Source organism: Balearica regulorum, chromosome 30 (assembly GCF_011004875.1).
Source record: "Balearica regulorum gibbericeps isolate bBalReg1 chromosome 30, bBalReg1.pri, whole genome shotgun sequence".
NCBI classification, from domain to species: Eukaryota; Metazoa; Chordata; class Aves; order Gruiformes; family Gruidae; genus Balearica; species Balearica regulorum.
Genome location: NC_046213.1, coordinates 48,401 through 66,149, shown reverse-complemented (window position 1 = coordinate 66,149; position 17,749 = coordinate 48,401). Strand labels below are relative to the sequence as shown.

At 59.5% G+C, this 17,749-nt stretch overlaps 1 protein-coding gene across 1 annotated transcript; it reads right to left on the bottom strand.

The window, feature by feature from the left end:
* Positions 1-674: 674 nt before the first annotated feature.
* On the bottom strand, positions 675-17,109 carry C3 (complement C3). Its single transcript, XM_075738099.1, has 40 exons — positions 17,024-17,109; positions 15,991-16,183; positions 15,447-15,606; positions 15,041-15,111; positions 14,866-14,960; positions 14,703-14,785; positions 14,524-14,614; positions 14,029-14,131; positions 13,760-13,880; positions 13,268-13,383; positions 12,838-12,984; positions 11,987-12,199; positions 11,700-11,894; positions 11,194-11,355; positions 10,987-11,116; positions 10,688-10,759; positions 10,160-10,360; positions 9,781-9,892; positions 9,363-9,448; positions 8,895-9,034; positions 8,601-8,813; positions 8,231-8,297; positions 7,638-7,724; positions 7,346-7,549; positions 6,963-7,038; positions 6,726-6,885; positions 6,446-6,541; positions 6,166-6,316; positions 5,883-6,046; positions 5,173-5,331; positions 4,518-4,668; positions 4,334-4,385; positions 4,040-4,127; positions 3,526-3,615; positions 2,941-3,046; positions 2,549-2,638; positions 2,208-2,294; positions 1,828-1,911; positions 1,242-1,377; positions 675-926 (listed from the first exon to the last, which is right to left on the bottom strand). The coding sequence occupies exons 1-40, from the start codon at positions 17,092-17,094 to the stop codon at positions 785-787; spliced, it is 4,965 nt and encodes a 1,654-aa protein (XP_075594214.1). The 5' UTR covers positions 17,095-17,109; the 3' UTR covers positions 675-784.
* Positions 17,110-17,749: the final 640 nt, after the last annotated feature.

The window sequence follows — 17,749 nt, the reverse complement described above, 5'->3', positions numbered from 1 at the left end:
CCCCTGCAGGGTCCCCACAACCTCGTCATCCCCTATGGAGTCCTCATCATCCCTTTACGGGGTTCCCACTACCTATGGAGTCCCCACATCCCCTGCGGTGCCTCCAAGACCCTGTTGTCCCCTATGGAGCACCCATGTCCCTTGCGGAGCACCCACAACCCTCGTTGTCCTTTCAAATCCTCATGATGTCTCCACAGCCCTGTTGTCCCCTATGGTGTCCCCATGACGCTGTCATCCCCTGTAGGATCCTCACATCTGCAAAGAGTCTCCATGACGCCATCACCCCCTATGGAGCCCCCACATCCCCTATGGGGTCCTCACAACTTGGTTGTCCCCTACAGGGTCCCCATGATCCCATCATCCCTTACAGGATCCCTATGACCCCATCATCCCCTGTGGAGTCCCCATGGCTCCTGTAGTGTCCCCACGACCCCCATCGTCCCCTATAGAGTCCCCACAATCCTGTTGTCCCCTACAAAGTCCCCACGGCCCCTGTGGTGTTCCCATGACCCCCTATGGATCCCCCACCACCCTCTTGTCCCCTACAAAGTCCCCACAACAACTCTGAAGGCCTCACCACCCTGTTGTCCCCTATAGTGTCCCCATGACCTGTTGTCCCCTACGTTGTCCCCACATCCCCCTGACACCCCCACCATGCAGATCCAGAGCCAGGCTGTTAGAAAGGACTTTTTTAATCCCCCCTAAAAAAAAAAAAGAAAAAAAAAGAGGGCAACAAGGGGCAGCAGGGTGGGGGGCACCCATGGGGGGGGGGGGGGGCATGCGCTTAGGATGGACATCCGAACATGGTCATGGCCTCGGCGAACTCAATGAAGTCCTGGCAGAGGGGTTGCAGGTCAGAGTCCTGGCATGCCACCTCCGAGGGCCATGCCTCCAGCCACGTGTCCTTGCCGATGAGGTAGGAGAAGCTGGAGACAAGAAGGGGACAGAGGGTGTGTGGGTCAGAAGAGGGTGATACCCTGGGGACACACACACACGCGTGGGCGATGGGGTGCACAACCCTCTACGTGACACTGGAGAATCTCAGGCTTGGGGGAGGGGGATGCTCCTGTGTATTTGGGTGTCAGTGTCACCGTGTCCATGTGACTCTGTGTCCCCATGGCTCCATGTCCCATCTCCCCACGTCCCTATGTCCCCGATGTCCCACGTCTCGTGTCCCATGTCCCCATGTCCTCACACATGTGGCCCCATCCGTGTCCTCACGCATGTCCCCATGTCCCTACCGGCCGCCGGTGACCCACAGGTCGGTGGCCAGCCCCCAGAGCAGGTAGTCCTGGCCGATCTGGAGCCTCAGAGCATCTCGGCACTGCCGGTGGCTCACAAAGGTCCGGTTGCTTCCCGCCGGGTCCTCATCGGTGCCTGTCCCAGGAAGGACACACAGGTGACATGTCACCTCCACCCCAACGCAACAGGGACACCCGCTTTGCCACGTCCCGCAGTGGGGACTCTCAATCCCCAGGGAGCCACTGGCATCCTTGGTGCCACCACCCCACTGGTGTCATCAGCCATGGGTGACACTAGTTCCCTCCAGGTTTCCCCAGCATCGTTGCTTGTCCCCACCCCTGCGGGATGACACCAGGCCTCATGGGTGTCCCCAGCACCCTTGGGTGACAGTAACGAACCTGGGTGTCCTTTCCCAATGGGTGTCCCCAGCACCATTGCGTGATGCCAACCCACCTGGGGGTCCCCAAGCCACTCTAGTGACACCAACCCACCTGGATGTCCCTGCCCCTGGCTGTCCCCAGCTCTAGGTGACCCCCACCATGTCCCTCAGGGTGGCCTTGTCCCCCACCCCTGGGGTGCTCGTACCCATCTTGATGACGGAGAGGATGGTCATGATGTAGTTGTCGTGGGACGGCGTCTGCTCTTCTGCCATCAGCCTCACCTTGTACACTGGGGAGAGGGATGTCACCGTGTCACCCCCACACTGTCACAGCACCCCCACTCCAGGGTGGCCCTTCAGCACATGGGAACCCCTCTGTCCCCCCTTTTCCTCCCCATGTCCCTCCACATCCCCACCTGTCCCTCTTGTCCCTCCATGTCCCCTTGTACCCTCCTGTCTCTCCGTGCCCCTCGTGTCCTTCTATGGCCCTTCTTGTCCCTCATGTCCTTTATGTCCCCTCTATGTGCCCGAAGTGCCCCCATGACCCCATATCCCCCATTATCCTTCCATGTCCTCCATGTCCCACCGTAGTCAACTCCCGGCTCGCAGGCGCGCTCGATGCGTTGGTTGACGGTGATCGGGACGTCCTGATGGCTCCGCATGAAGCAGTTTTCTGCAGGGACACGGCAATGACAAGGTCTACTGTGGCACCAACACGTCCCATCATGGCAGGGACAGGTCACACCACAGCAAAGACATGGCTCCATCACAGCCGCGACACATCCCATCATGTCAATGACATGTCCCATCACGGCCATGACATGTCCCATCACAGAGATGATGTGTCCTATCACAGCCATGACGTGTTCCATCATGGCAGGGGTGTTGACCCAGTCTGTCCCCATGTCCCTGTGTCCCCCACGTCACCTTCAGCGCAGCGGCACACGTCCCCATAGCAGATCTTGCTCAGTTGCCCACTGTTCTTATCCGGATGGTAGAAACGGGTGCAGCGGTCATCTGCAGGGACACGGTAAGGGGACACAAGGTGGAGAAGGATGACACAAGGGGAAGGAACAAGTGGGAGACATGGGGACAGAGCGGTGACATGTGGAGGGAGAGGGTCAGCAGGGGATGCAAGGGGACATGGGGAACACGGTGACATAGGTATGGGGAGAAGATCAGTAGGGACACGGTGGGACAAAGGGACAGGAGGGGACACAGAGGAGGACATAGAGGGGACTCTGTGGAAGCAGGGGGCACAGAGGAGAATGTGGGGATGGAGGGGACCTGAGGGTGACACAAGGTGACATGGGGCGCACCGATCTTGTAGTAGCTGTAGACGCTGACAGCCGCGGGTTGGATCAAGCCCACCTGGAATTGCTGGTGGGCCTTGAAGGAGAAACACTCCTCGGCCTTGTGTGAGATCTGGGGATGGGGACATGGGGACATGGGGACACGGGGATGGCAGTCAGTCAGGTTGGGAGTCAGTGCCCCAACCCCCAGCCTGGCCCTGTCCCCAGCCATGTCCCCATGCTGACCCTATCCATGAATCCCTGTCCTCGTCCCCACCCTGAGACCCTTTTCCTGTCCCCACCTCTGTCCCCATCCATGTCCCCAGCTTCATTCCCATCTCTGTCCCTGTTTCAGTCCCTATCCATGTCCCCAACCCCACCTACATCCCCATGCCATCCCTGTCCCAGTCCTGTCCCCGCCGTGTCTCCAGTGCCATCCTCATCCCTGTCCCCATCCTTGTCCCTGTCCCCACCCTGTCCCCATCCCTGTCCCATCTTGTCCCCGTCCCATCTTGTCCCTGTCCCCATCCCTGTCCTATCATGTCCCCATCTTCTCCCATCTTGTCCCCATTCCCACGTCCCTCACGCCCTCCACGTCCCTCATGTCCCCACCTTGTCAAGGTAGATGACGAGGTTGCTGCGGTCCGACTGTGCTTGGTCGATCTCATACTTGGAGATGTACCTGTCCACCCCTTCCGTGAGCTGGGGACATGGACACGGTGACACCGGGCATGCAGGACATGCAGGGACACGTGGGGACACGCAACCGCATCAGGATACAGGGATGTATGGGCACGGGGCACATAGGGACATGGTGATGCTGGCCACGTGGGACACGCAGTGACACGTGGTCATGACAGGATGCAAGGAACTTTTAGAGATGTGAGAGCACAGGGGAACATGGGGACGCAGGGACAGTGACACCAGGGGACACATGGCCATGGAGGGAAAGGGATGCAGTGGCACAGGGGAACACGGAGACACACGGACACCTGGGGATATGGGGACACAAGGGTGTGGGGGACACATAGAGATGTGGGGACACAGTGGGACACGATAGCATGAAGACGCAAGGTCCTGTGTCTCCCTTGGGTCCCCTCGTGTGTCCCCATGTCCCCACACTCACCCTTTTCAGGTCCTGGAGGTCAGGAAAGAAGCCCGTGAGCATGGAGACGTCGAGGATGGACATGGTGGCATCCACATTGTCCAGGTACCTGTGGGGACAGGGTTGAGGCCACCTGCCTGTCCCCAACTGCTCTATAGTCCCCAGCATCCCCACCCCTGATGTCCCTGTTCCCAAGGATCTCTATGGGACAATGTGGGGCTGAGACCTGTTTGTCCCCAATGTCCCTGATGTCCCTGTCCCCACTATCCCCATTCCCCTCTCTCCAACATCCCTGATGTTCCCAGCCTGTCCTACCTGGTGCAGATGGTGATCTTGACAGAGCGGATGACGCCATCCTGCTCCTTGCCTGTGGGGGGACATGGGGACAATGAGGGGCCATGGGGGACATCGAAGGGGACATGGGGTGCCATGGAGGGTACGCATTGAGGACATGGGGAGGGATACAGGGGGACATGGGGGGAACATGTGTGGGACTCACCTGTCTTCACGTCCTCCACCTGCACCTGCAGGTCAAAACTGTCACACTTGTTGTCCTTCTCGGGGACCTTGGCATTGTAGATGGTCACCACTGTCATCGTCCCCTTGCCCGTGCCCTCAGCTTTCACCGTGAAGTCCTCGTTCAGCTTGGTCTGAGGGGACAGGGGATGTTGGGAAGGGACACGGACATCGCCTGGGAGGGTTGTGGAAGGAATGGGGCATCCTGGGCCATGGAGGCATGAGGGGACACAGAGGGGGTGTAGAAGGGACAGGGACATCCCAGGACATGGAGGGGGCAGCAGCATTGTAGGACACAAAGGGGACAGGGACAAGGAAATCAGAGGACACAGAGGGACATGAAGGGGACAGGGACATTCCAGGTGACAGCAAGAGAGGGGACAAGATCAGTCTGGGACATGGTGGGACATGGCAGGGACATCCCAGGTTTTGGAGGGACACAGAGGGGACAGGACATGGAGAGGAAATGGAAAGGACAGGGACACCCAGGGCCATGGCGAGGGGACAAGGTTGTCCTGGGACATGAAGAGACACAGAGGGGACAGGGACATCCCACGGACAGCAACAGCAGGGCAAACAGTGCTGCATCCCCATGGTCCTAGTGGTGACAGTGACAACGGTGACAAGGGTGCCGGTACCTCGGCGGAACGCGCCACCAGGGCATTGCGGTTCTCGATGCGGTAGGTGATGGCACTGGCACGGCGCGGCAGCAGCACCGACACATCGAGGTTGAGCTCCAGCTGCCGTGGAGTTGCCACCTGGTAGTGGGCCAATGCTTGGAATACCAGGATGGTGGCCTGCAGGGACACTTGTGTCACCAGGGCTTGGGGACACTGTCTGGAGCATCCCCAAAGCCCCCTGGGTGGCCCTGAGTCCAGGGTGACCCAAAGTCCTGGGGCCACCTGATATCACCTGGAACATACCCTTGGGGGTCTTATGGAGCAGAGATGTCCCCCAGGGACAGGTTGTGTCCCTGAGGGTCCCCAGGGTCTGGAGGTGTCCCCAGGGACTAGGGTGTCCCCATGGGACAGGCCTTTTGGGTTTTCCAAAACCCTTGAGATCCTGTGGGACCAGAGGTGTTCTACAAGGACATGCCATGTCCCTGGGGGTCCCAAGGGCCCTGAGTTGACTGACGCCCAAGCCCTGAGGGGTTCCCCAATGCCTTTGGGGTCCCATAGGATCTGAGATGTCCCCCAAGAGACATGCCATATCCCTGGAGTCCCCAGGGCTACAAGGTGACCCCTCAACCCCCAACAAAGCCCTCAACCCCTATCTTCCTGTCCCCCTTTCCCATGGCAGTGGGTGCCAGGACAGCACCCATGGGTGTCAGGGGTGGTCTGTAGCCCACCTGAGTGGAGCCGTAGCCACCACCGAAGTAGTTCTGCTGGGCAAGCCAGCGGGCCACCGGCCCTGTCAGCTCCGGCTTCTCCATTTGCAGCAAGGCCAGCAACGCGTAGGACGTCCCCTCGATGTTGTAGGTATGGGCGTTGCGTTCCTCCCAACTTTTGCCCTCTGGGGTGACATCGATCCCTCAGCATCCTCCAGGCATGAGTTCTCCCCCCACCAGGTAACCCATAATTACTCCCCCCCCCCCCCCCCCCCCAGTTTTGTCCCCCCTGGTGAGAGGTCACCTTTAGAAAACTTCATGAGAACTTTCTCGCTTTTGAGTTTCCCTGTCAGGGCCAAGGCATAGGAGGTCAGGGCCACCGTGTAGGGTCGGGTCAGTGACTGGTACCTCCGGGCAAGGTATTCAGCAGCTTTGGTGATGCTCCCCTCCAAGCTCTGGGCAGAAAGGATGGTAAGTTTGTATTCTCAGGTGGCTGTTATAAGGGTTGGGCACCTCTTCTTCTATGTGACAGGTGCCAGTTTTCCCCCCTATCCTCATGTGGGGTTGAGGACTGGGCCACTCACGTTGACATGGTCCTTGCAGACCTCCCGGGACTCAAGCAGCGCGATGAGGACAAAGGCTGTCAGTGACACCTCGGGCTCGGCACCCTGGTAGCCTCCCTGCGTGATAAAGTGGAGGGAAAAAACCCCCTTGGGATCGTGGTTTTGGCAGCAAGCTCTGTCCACTCAACACTCATCCCTGTCACCCAACATAGTCCTTTCCCCACAGCTCATTCCAAAAGACCATCCTCGAGCCAACAGGGCCTTGGCCACCAGCAGGGACAGGGTTTGGCTCCCCCCATACCAACATCTCCTTATGGATGACAGGAGCATCTTCTTCGAAAATCCCGTCTGGTTTCTGCTTCTCCAGGATGAGCCATTTCACAGCACCACAAACCACCTCGGGCTCAATGTCTATCAACTTGATGGCCATGGCAAAGACTTTGGCCACGTAGGCTGTCAACCTGGGGACAGGAGGATCTTAGCATCATGTCCAACCCTGTCACCTGGACCTGCTTGGTGGTGGCAATATGACCCTCACCAGGTGCTTGATGGGCGGTCCTTGAAGGCGGCATAGGAGCTGTCAGGTTTCCGGAAAGCAAGTTGTTGGGTGTAACCTGGTGAGGAGATGGTGGTTGGCCAACACAAGGAGCACCTGGGGGTGGCTTCAGGCTGCCAAGTGTCCTCCAGCCGTTGGCCAACACAAGGAGCACCCAACCAAGCTGAGGTAGCTTCAGGCCACCAACCCGCTCCGCACCACATTCCAGTACAAATCAGTAGCTCTAGAAATCCCCAAACTGGTAGCACCCAACCCATGTCTTCTTCAAAGGTGCTGGTTTCTCCAGCACCTTGGAATATGGCAACATTTTGCACTCGAAGAGAGGAAACCAAGGGATGCACCCACCCTTTGGGGGATGCTCCTACCCTTTCTAATCAAGTTGATGGCCTCAGTGCGGCGATCAACACCAATGCTTTCCCACTGCAACGTGTTGTCCAGGTAGTGGGTGGCAATGACGGTGGGCGTCATCCCGACCATGTTCTGCTCCCCGCAGCCCGCTGGCGTCACAATGAGGTGCTTCAGCTTGTCCCCATCGATGGCTTTCTCCACCATGATGGACACAGGGTTGCCTGGACCAGAGGAAGGGGAGATGTCAAGCCAGGAATGTCCTGCTCCCTCCCAGCTTGTCCCCACCTGTGTCCCTTCCCCTGCTCTCACCTTGGATGCTGACTTTGGTCTCCGACTCAGTGTTGGGGACAATGTCAGAGAGGTTTGCTGCCCTCACCTTCTCTTCCTGTACACCATCTGTGGGGCAGGGAGGCCAGGATGGAGATGGGCGACCCCAAATCCTTCATGCCCCCCCCCCCTGAGGTGACCAAGCCCTGCAGCAGGATGTCCCTTGTCCCCCAAGATGTTCCAGAGCCATACCAGGATGTCCCTTCTCCCTCCAAGATGCCCCAGCTCCATAGAATGATGTCCTTCATTCCCTGAGATGCCCCAGCCTGATAATGGCACATCCCTTGTCCCTCCAAGATGCCCAAGCTCTAAGTAGGATGTCCCTTGTCCCCAAGGATGCCCCACACCCACAGCAGGACATCCCTCATTTCCTGAGATGCCCTAGCTCCATAGCGGGATGTCCCTTATCCCCTAAGATGCCCCAGTCCTACCCTTGGTGGTACATCCTTCATCCCCCAAGATGTCCCAGACCCACAGTGGGACTTCCCTTGTCCCCTGAGATGCTCCAGATCCTTCCCTCAGTGGCACATCCCCGTGGGGCTGAGACATCCCCAAGACCAGCTAGGGTCACTCACTGACTCCCTTTGTCTTTGGGTCCAGCTCAATGATCTTCACTGTCTTCTCCAACCTCATCCCTTCGGGCTGCAGAGGCAAGAATCCAATGCTAAAGGCTGGGCTGGTTTTGGCTCCCCCCTTCCCACCCTCTCTGGGTTGTCCAGGAAAGCAGTCCCAGTGTAAACCAGCACCGCCAGGTCATGGGACAAACTGGGAGAGCCCCAGAAGATCACGCTTGAGCATCCTGGGTGGAGGATCCTTCATCCCTGGGTACCAACACCAGGATGAAAGTGGAGATGGGGCTGTCACAGGGATACGATGCTGGGGACATCTCAGGGATGGAGGTGGCACCATGTGGTGGAGACACCATGAGCAGCAATGGCCACTCACCACAACTTTGAGCTTCTTCTTGACACCGTCAGCCACGTAGCGGCCCCGGACAGCTGCCTTCACTTCAACATCATGCAGCCCCAGCTGCAAGGGCACGATGACGAAGGGCACGGCCCACGACGACTGAGGTTTCAGCTTGAGGATCTGCTGGTAGCGCGCCTTGGAGGTGGAGGCGCTGCACAGGGCTGGGTTGTGCATCAGCTCCACACGCACCTGCAGGGCACAGAGATGTTGGCCTTGGGGTTCAGGTGGCCACAGATTCCCCAGAAGCCCAGGCGTGGGTTCTCTGCTAACCGTGATGTCGTGTGTCCAGTAGTTGTAGAGGATGGCACGGATCTCCACCTGCTCGTTCCTCACCACAGAGTAGGGCAGACGCAGGTCAATGAAGAACTCTTTCATCACCGTGATCTCATAGGGGTCAGCCACACACAGCCCTGCGGGTTGGCCCCCGGGCACATGGGGTTCAGGCTTATGGGCTTGCTGGGCCCCTCATGTCCCAGGGACATCCCCAAGGCTTTCAGAGATCCCATGGAGTCCTCCCAAGGCTTAGGGGATCCCTCAAGTCCCAAGGACTGCCACCAAGCTTTGGTGGATCTCCCCAAAGTTTGGGGCACCTCTTTAGTGGTATGCACCCCTCTAAGATTTTGGAGATTCCTCAAACCCCAAGGAAACACACCAGGACCCTTCAAGTCCTAGGGACAATCCCCAAGCCTTGGGGGATTCCTTTAATCCCCAGGGACACGTTCCTACTCCATCACATACCCTTGGTCTGTGAGAGGCTTACAGCCAGGACCTCCCACGTGGTGATAGAGTCCTTCAGGTACACAGGCAGAGTCTTCGTAGAGATGCTGGAGAGGATGGGAATGACCAAGGGGGTCATAACCAGCCCCAAACCAGGCTAGGGAGGTGTAACCAGCCACCAAGCTGGAGTAGGGGGGGTCATAGCTGGTCCCCAAGCTGGACCAGGGGGTTGTAGATGGCCCCTGAGCTGGACCAAAGTGTCCAAGGTCCCAAGGCAGCACCAGGGGAGTCAAAGGTGGCCATTGTCTGGACTTGAGAGGAATCATAGCTGGTCTCCAGACTGGGCAAGGCAGTGTCCAGAGCTGGACAGGGAGGAGGTAATGATCCCCAAGTTGTGCCGTGGTGTGGAGGGGTAGTGGGACAAGGGCACAGGGCTCACCCCAGCTCATTGGGCTGCTCCGTCAGCGGCTCCACCTGCCACAGCCAGCTCTCCGGGAAGAGGCTCCGTGAGGTGATGTCCTCATCAGCCAGGAACTCATCGTCCGCCTCACCTGGGGATGGCAGCATTCCTCTTGACTGTGGCCTCAGTGGCCCAGCCCTTGGGTGGAGGCAGTATCACCCCAGCATCACCCAAGCACCACCCTTGTTTTACCCAAGCATCATCTAGGCATCATCCAACTTTCACCCAAGGATTGCCCAAAATTCATCCAAGTATTGCCCAAGGATAGCACAAGCGATGCCTGAAGTTCACCTGACCTTCACTCAAGCTTCACCCAACTGCCAACCCCGCCATCACCCCATCATTGCCCAGCACTTGCTTCGAGCCAGTGTGAGGTGGAACTCGCGCTGCTTTTGGTCGCGGATGCCCTTGATGTAGTTGCAGCAGTCGAGGAAAGCCCGGATGCAAGCTTCTCCATCCTGGATGTAGTTGGTCCGATGCTCGCAGCTGTGGCCCATGGGGTTTTCCTTCATGCCGTCCTCACAACACTTGCGCAGCACCTTGTCTGTGTACTCGGCCGCTGCCAGCACCAAGGCACCCAATTGGCACCCAGTCCCAAAGCCCCTGGCCTGAGGGCCATTGGGGACATGGGACACGCTGGTGTCCTTGGGGATATGGGATGCTGTGGTTTCATTGGGACATGAGACACACTAGTGTCCCTTGGGATGCTGTGGTATCACCAGGGACGTGGGACACTCTGATGTCCCTCGGGGACATAGGACATTGGTGTTGACTGGGACGTGGTATACTCTGGTGTCCCTCGGGGACGTGGGACAATCCAGTGTCTCCAGGGGCACAGGACTTTCCAGTGTTCTTGGAGACATAGGACACTCCCCGTTCCACCTACCCTTGGTGCCTTTGTACTCGAGGAGTTGCAGGGAGCGACGCTTGCGTTTTGCAGGCTGGGGACACTGAACCTCTGGGGACAGAGAGGACACAGGTCAGGACCCCACGGTGTCACAGCCCCAAACCCAGGTGTCCCTTCTCCTTGACATCAGTTGCCACATCCCAAACCTCAGGGGACACATTGACCATCCCTGAGGTGTCACACTCCCCCATCCTTGAATTGCCACATCCCCAAGGTGTCACCTACCCCATCCCCAAGGTGCCACCCCAGGTTGTCCCAGTCCCCAGCACGTCCCCTACCCGCTCGCTGCGGCGTGGTGATCTTCATGTTGGTGACCAGGCTGAGGCCAGCATCAGCAAAGACACCCACATTGTCCCTCCCGCTGCCCGGGGTGCAGCCGATGTCACTCTTCTCCACCGTGTCCCAAACCTGCGACCAACAGGGCACAGCCATGACAGCCACCACTGCCACCCAGGGACGGTGGGGATGGAGACCCGGGCACCCACCTTGGACTGGGTGAGCTTGTTCTTCTTGCTGAGGACGAACACACCCTTGTCCACGGCCACCAACCCCACGTGGGCATTGTGGTCACCCTCAATGCGCAGCCGCATGGGTGTCCCTGGTTCATGCACCCGGTTGTCAGCCTCCGTCGCTCCCTTCACCACCAGCTGCCAGGGACACAGAGGGAGGGGGTATCATGTCCATGGGATGCCCCCAAAAGACCTTTGCCACACCCCAAGGAGCTGCTCCCCACAAGGTCCTTCAGGGGTAGCTGACGGCTGTGTCCTCCACCATGGAATGTTTGGACCATCAATGGGCCACCCAAGGCCCCCCTGTGAGATGCCCAAGTCTCCCATGGACTGTCCAAACCACCTCAGTGCCACTCAATCCCTATCATAGGCCACCCAATCCCTATCATGGACCACCTCAAGGGCCACCTAAACCACCTCCGAGGCCCAGCCAATGCCCTCACAGGCCCCCCTGACCCCTAGGACAGCGGGGACACACTCACAGTGCCCATGCAAGTGTCCTTGACATCAACCCAGACAGAGTCTGCAACAATCTCGCCGGGCATCACGTAGTAGTAGGCCACGATGCGGAAGGAGGGGATGAGCTCAGCTGTCACTGGCAGTGACATGGTGACCAGGCTCTGGCCAGCCTCGTGCCGCTGTCGCCCCACGCGGACGATGTGTCCCTTGCTCATAATCTGCGGTGGGCAAGGAAAGGCAGGGTTGGTGGGCGTCTGGACATGTAGGTCCCCAAGATGGAGGGCAGTTGGCAGAGGCCAAGCGTGCTCACCAGGTAGGTGAAGTACGGGACAGAGTCACGGACGGCGTTGTTGTTGCTCTTGAGATGGAAGTTCACGGCAAGGTTTTCACCAGGCTGCAGCTCAGAGGCCCCCACGGCCAGGTGGAGGAGGTTGCCGGAACCACCCTGGCTACGGTAAGCTTCAGCAGTCATCTGTCGTGAGGCCTGGCGTTCGAGAGGCAGCCCCGGCTGGTCTGTCCGCACCTGCAACACAGAGGACACAGTGGCACTTGGTCAACAGGGAGAGGCATGGACCTGGGCATGGAGGTGTTGGCCACAGCAGAGGCTGTCCTGGTCTCCCTGACCCCTGCTGCCATGGTCCTTGGTCAAAGGCAATCATCTTCTTGGTCAACCTGCTCATCTCTGCTACCCTGGATGTCTTGGCTACTCCAGTCAACTCAACCACCCTAGTCCCCCTGACATTGGCCCTCCTGGTCCTTGGGTATCCCGAACATCTTGGCCACTGTGGTTCCCCTGACCTTGGCCATCTTGGTTCTTGGTCACTGGTGAACTATGCTGACCCTGGCTGCAGGCCACCATGGACAATTTGGCCACTATGGACATCTCTGCCAGTCACCCTGACACTGGTCATCCTGGTCCTTGATCACTCTAGATGTCTTGGTCAACCCAATTGTGTTGGCCGCCACGGTCCCCCTGACACCAGCCATCCTGCTCCTTGGTCAATGGTGACAAGGATAGCCCTGGTCCTTGGTCACTCTGGACATCTCAGCCAGCTTGGTTGTCTTGGCAACCCCAACCCCCAGGTCACTTCAACCAGCCCTGTCCCCAGGCACCTTGGCCACCCCAGTTCCAAGGCCACCCTGGTAGCCATCTCCACTCACAGTGATGGGGACAGTGTTCTTGTTGGCTGGCATGTTGAGGATCAGCTTGGCTGTGCCATCACGCTGGGTGGAGACGAGACCCTGGAAGCCATCAGCCTTGACGGTGACACGTGGAGCCGGGGACTCATCTGGGTTAGTGACATAGACCTGCAATGTACGTGGTGTGACATGAGGACATTACATGGGGACATGGCATGAAGAACATGTCACCTGGTACCATCCAGGTGACACAGGGACAGATCTCAGTCCCCAGGCCCTCTCCAGGTGACACAGTGATATGACATGGGGACAGACCCTGGTCCCCAAGTCTCCTCCACCCACAAACTCCCAGGCTTGCCCCACCCCCATCCCAATGGCGGGGACCCCAGTACCATGGGGGTCCTGGGCCAATGCCACCGCTGTCCCCATCCCTATCCCCAGATGCCATTACCGTCAGATCAAAGGGCATCCCTGGCTTGAAGTACTTGGGAGTGTGGGTGAAGTGGATGGTGTACGGGGACGTCACGATGCGGATGCCACTGCGCTGTGCCTCCACCATGTCACTGCCTGCAGTGGCCACGGGAATGGCCATGTCACCCAGAGCCAGGACAGGGGTCTCAGTCCTCTCCCAGGGCCTCATCTGACCTTGAGTGGCCCCAGATGTCCCCAACCCTACCTGTCCTCATCCTTGCTGTTCCCAAGCCCATGTCTCCCCATCCTCATTGTCCCCAACCCTACCTCTCCTCATCCTTGCTGTCCCCAACCCATGTCTCCCCACCCTTTGCTGTCCCCTTCCCCCTATGTCCCCACATGTCCCCAAGTGTCCCCACACCAACCCAACTTGTTGAAGACTGTGAGAGACACATACACCCCATGGCCTCACACACCCCTGCTATCCCTATTCCCCCAAGTCCCCTGTGTCCCCTCCGATCCCCCTGCACACCTGACTCAGTGAGTACGGTGACGGAGACGTAGAGTGAATGTCCCACCAGCTCCTGGGGGTTGGCGAATCGCTGCCGCAGTGTGGCCATGGACAGCACAGCTTCCCCGTCCCCGTCGGTCACCTGTAGCATGGAGTTGGTGGGACAGTGGACAGCCACGGGGACTGGGATGGGGACAGGGATGAGGATAGGGATGACAGGGCTCAGCAAGGGTCAGGGCTCAGCATGGGACTGGAATAGGGACAAGAGATGGGGACAAGGACAGGGTCACCTGGACGCGCCGCAGGGACTGGGGGATGCTCTTCTTCTCATCATCCACCATAACGCCAAAGAGGACAAAGGCTGTTCCCTGCAGGTGCTTCCCGTACAGGTACCTGTGGGCAAGCTACCACTGTCACCATCAACCCCTGTCCCCATGTCCCCATCACATCCACATCATTGTCACCCCATGTCCCCCCATCCTCTTCTCATGCAACCCTGTCACCCCATTGCCCTATGTCCTCACGGCCCTACCCCTGTTACTGCACATGCCCATGTGCCCCTGTCATCCCACCATGCCCTGCCACCTCCATGACCATCACCCTGTCCCCTCCTCACCCCTGCCCCCATCACCCCATTTTCCCACATCCCCATCACCCTCAAACCTGTCACCTTGCATCCATGACACCCCCTCATCCCTGGGGACTTTGAGCAGGAGCAGAGCAGGAATGTCACCCCACATTTGGTTTGACCCCCAAAATGAGCAGTTTTGGGGTCCCCATCCCACCTGGCTGTGATGGACACACGGAAATCTTCATTCCGGTCGATGTAGAGGAACTTCTCCTCTGGCTCCAGGACCACCTCAAAGCTTGGCAGCACTGTGGGGATGGACACCCAACGGAGGACTCAAGCATCCAGGACAGGCACAAGAGACCCAGGTGTCTGGGGACCCCCACCCCACCATACCATATTCCTTGACTTCAAATTGGGTGCTGAAGACCTGTTCTGGTGAGTCTTCAAATTTGGCCATTATTGTCCATGTCCCCAGGCTGGAAAAGGCAGGTGACAGGGTGAGGGGCAAGCCTGTGGCCATGCATGTCCCCGGGCCACCCTGGGAGGTGGCACTTACCTGACGACCTCGGGCAGGTTGTGGTTGAGGGAGAAGATGCCGGTCTTCATTGGCGAGGACACAGGCACTTGTCTGATGATGACATTATCAGGCGTCTGAAGGGACATGGAGTGGTTGGGGATGGTGGCATGGGTGGCAGTGTCCCCATGTCCCTGTGTCCCCAGCGGGCACCCACCTTGACCTCCACGATCACAGTCTTGGGCACTGGCTCCATAAGGTGACCCAGAGCAAAGAGGCGGCAGAGCACTGGGAGGGGACACGGGGATCAAGGTGAGCAGGGATGGTGCTGGGATATCCGGAAATGGGAGCTGGACCCCAGAATGAGTGCTGGGTCCCAGTGGAGATGCCAGGAGGATCTGGCAGGGTGCTGGACCCCAAGGGGGACATCATAGAGAGGCCTCCAAATGGGTGCTAGACCCCAGCACCCCAAGTTCACACCAGCACCCCAAGGTGCTGTGGAGGAGACCCAACACCCCAAGATGCCACCAAGACCCCAAGGTGCTATGGAGGGGACCCAACACCCCAAGGTGCCACCAGCACCCCAACATGCCATGGTGAGACCCAGCACCCCAAGGACCCACCAGTAGAACCAGGGGTGTAGATGGGCTTGTCAGTCTGCACGAAGATGTAGCCACTCTGGAGTGACACCAGCAGCACCTTCTCCAGGGTCACCTGGGCCACCCGTGCCGTCACCGAGACAAACTGCTTCCCCACTGCCTGCGGCAGCGCCTTGGCCAACACCTGTGGTGACAGTGGACACCAGGTGGCACCTGCACCACAGGGATGGGGCAGGGGACACCAGATGGCACCCATGCCCCGGGAACGGGGGCTGAGGATGACGGGTGACAGTCCCCAAGGACTCCAGAGTGACTGTCATCAAAGATCCAGGGGCAACCATCCTCTAATCATAGGGTGACCATCTCCAGGGACCCCAGGGTCACTGTCCCCAAGGACCTCAGAGCAACCACTCCCAAAGACCCCATGGTGACCATCCTCCTCCTAGATCCCATCAGCCTCATGGAGATTCTCCACCATCTCGTATAGGTTTGACCCTCATGAGTCACCCTTCCCAGGGCAGGAGGGGTCAATGACCATCAGGGAGGTGACATGGGGGTGGTGACGTACTTTGATAGTGGTGGTGGCCAACATGCCCTCGGCAGGGCTCAGCGGCATGCGAGTCTGGTAGAGCACGTGACGCTTGAGGGGAAAGTCCTGTACCAGGAGGGTGGCCTCGGTGGGGGACGTCAATCCCGGTGCCTCCAGCACAACCCGCTCCTCTGTCTCCAGCCGCAGCACCGCCGGTGTCACCATCGAAACCCTGGGGACACCGGCCGTCATGGGGGGGCTGTCACAGGGTCCCCCACAGCACCCTGGGGACCTCATAGCACCTAGATTCCCCCAATCTGTCCCCACAGCACCCTAGGGACCCCTGATCTGTCCTCCCACAGCACCAAGCACCCTGATCTGTCCCCCCACAGCACCCAATGGCACCCTACAGAGCCCCCCCCAATCTGCCCCATGGGCTTGAAGCAGCCCCAAATCCCCCATTGCACCCCAATATCCCCTCTATTGCACCCCAATGTTTCTCCCAGTGCACTCCAACACCCATCCCTGGGAGGGGGGGGGGGTGGTCCTAGAAAGAGGGCTCCCATCTAGGGTGGGGGTCCTGGTCAGGGGGGTCTTGTAGGTTGGGGGTCCCTGGCAGGGGGTTCCCAGTTGGGGTAGGGGTCCCAGACAGAGGGGTCTTGATTCTGGGGGTGCTGGATATGGGGGGGTCTTCTTCAGCGTGGGGGGTCCTGGCCATGATGGGAGTTCACCACGGGGGTTTCATCTGGGGCAGGGGAGACTTGTTGGGGAGGGGGTCCCAACCATTGGGGTCCCAGCCAGGGGGTCTTATGGGTGGGGATCCCATGGGGGAGGGGATCTCAGGGTGCAGGGATCCCATGGGTGGGGTGTGGGGGTGTCCCAGAAAAGGGGATCCAATGGATTGGGGGGGGGGGGAAGGGTGCATGGGAGATCCCAGGGTGGATCCCAAGGGGGAGGGGTTCCCAGAAAAGGGGGTCCAATGGGTTGGGGGGAGACGCATGGGTCGGAGGGGTCCCATGGGTGCATGGGGAATCTGGTTGGGATGGGGGGGGGGGGGGTCCCCGTGACTCACATTTGGGCATGGGTGGGGGCCGCATGCAGCAGCAGGAGGCCGAGGAGGAGGGCCAGCGCCGGAGTCCCCATGGCTGTAGGGGGGGTACAGGGACAAGAGGTCTGGGGGGGATCCTCTTATGGTGGCGTGGCGTCACCAGTTAATGGGTAACCAGTGCCCGCATGCCCGGGTCCACCCACACCAGCACCCAGGATGCCTGAGCCCACCCATATACAAGGGGGGGTGGTGGTGGGGGAAATGCCTGGGTCCACCTATGTGGGGGGCTGGGAAGGGTCTGCTGGGACCCTTGCGTCCACCCATGCCAAGGTGGGACCCACTGGGGATGGGGGTTAGGGGGGGGTCCCAGATTTTTAGGTGGGGGCTGGGACCCACAGGAGGTCTGGGTCCACCCACGTGGGGGTGGGGGAGGGACTGCCCGGACCTGCGTCCTTCCTCATTTCGGGGAAGGCAGCTGGCGAGGGGCCACCGGGGTTGCGACACCGTATGGGTGGGTGGGGAGGGAGGAGGGACACCAGAGGGGGGCATGCGACGGGGAATGGGGGGACGCCAGGGGACACCCATCACCCTCCTGGGTTGTGGGGTGGGGAGGACCCAGATGCCTGGGTCCCCCCCTGGACCCCTGATCTTTGGGTCCCCTCTGGTACCCTTGGTAGGATCCAGACGCCTGGGTGACCCCCGAACACTTGGCAGGACCTGTAGGCCTGGGTCCCCCCCCGGACCCCTCAT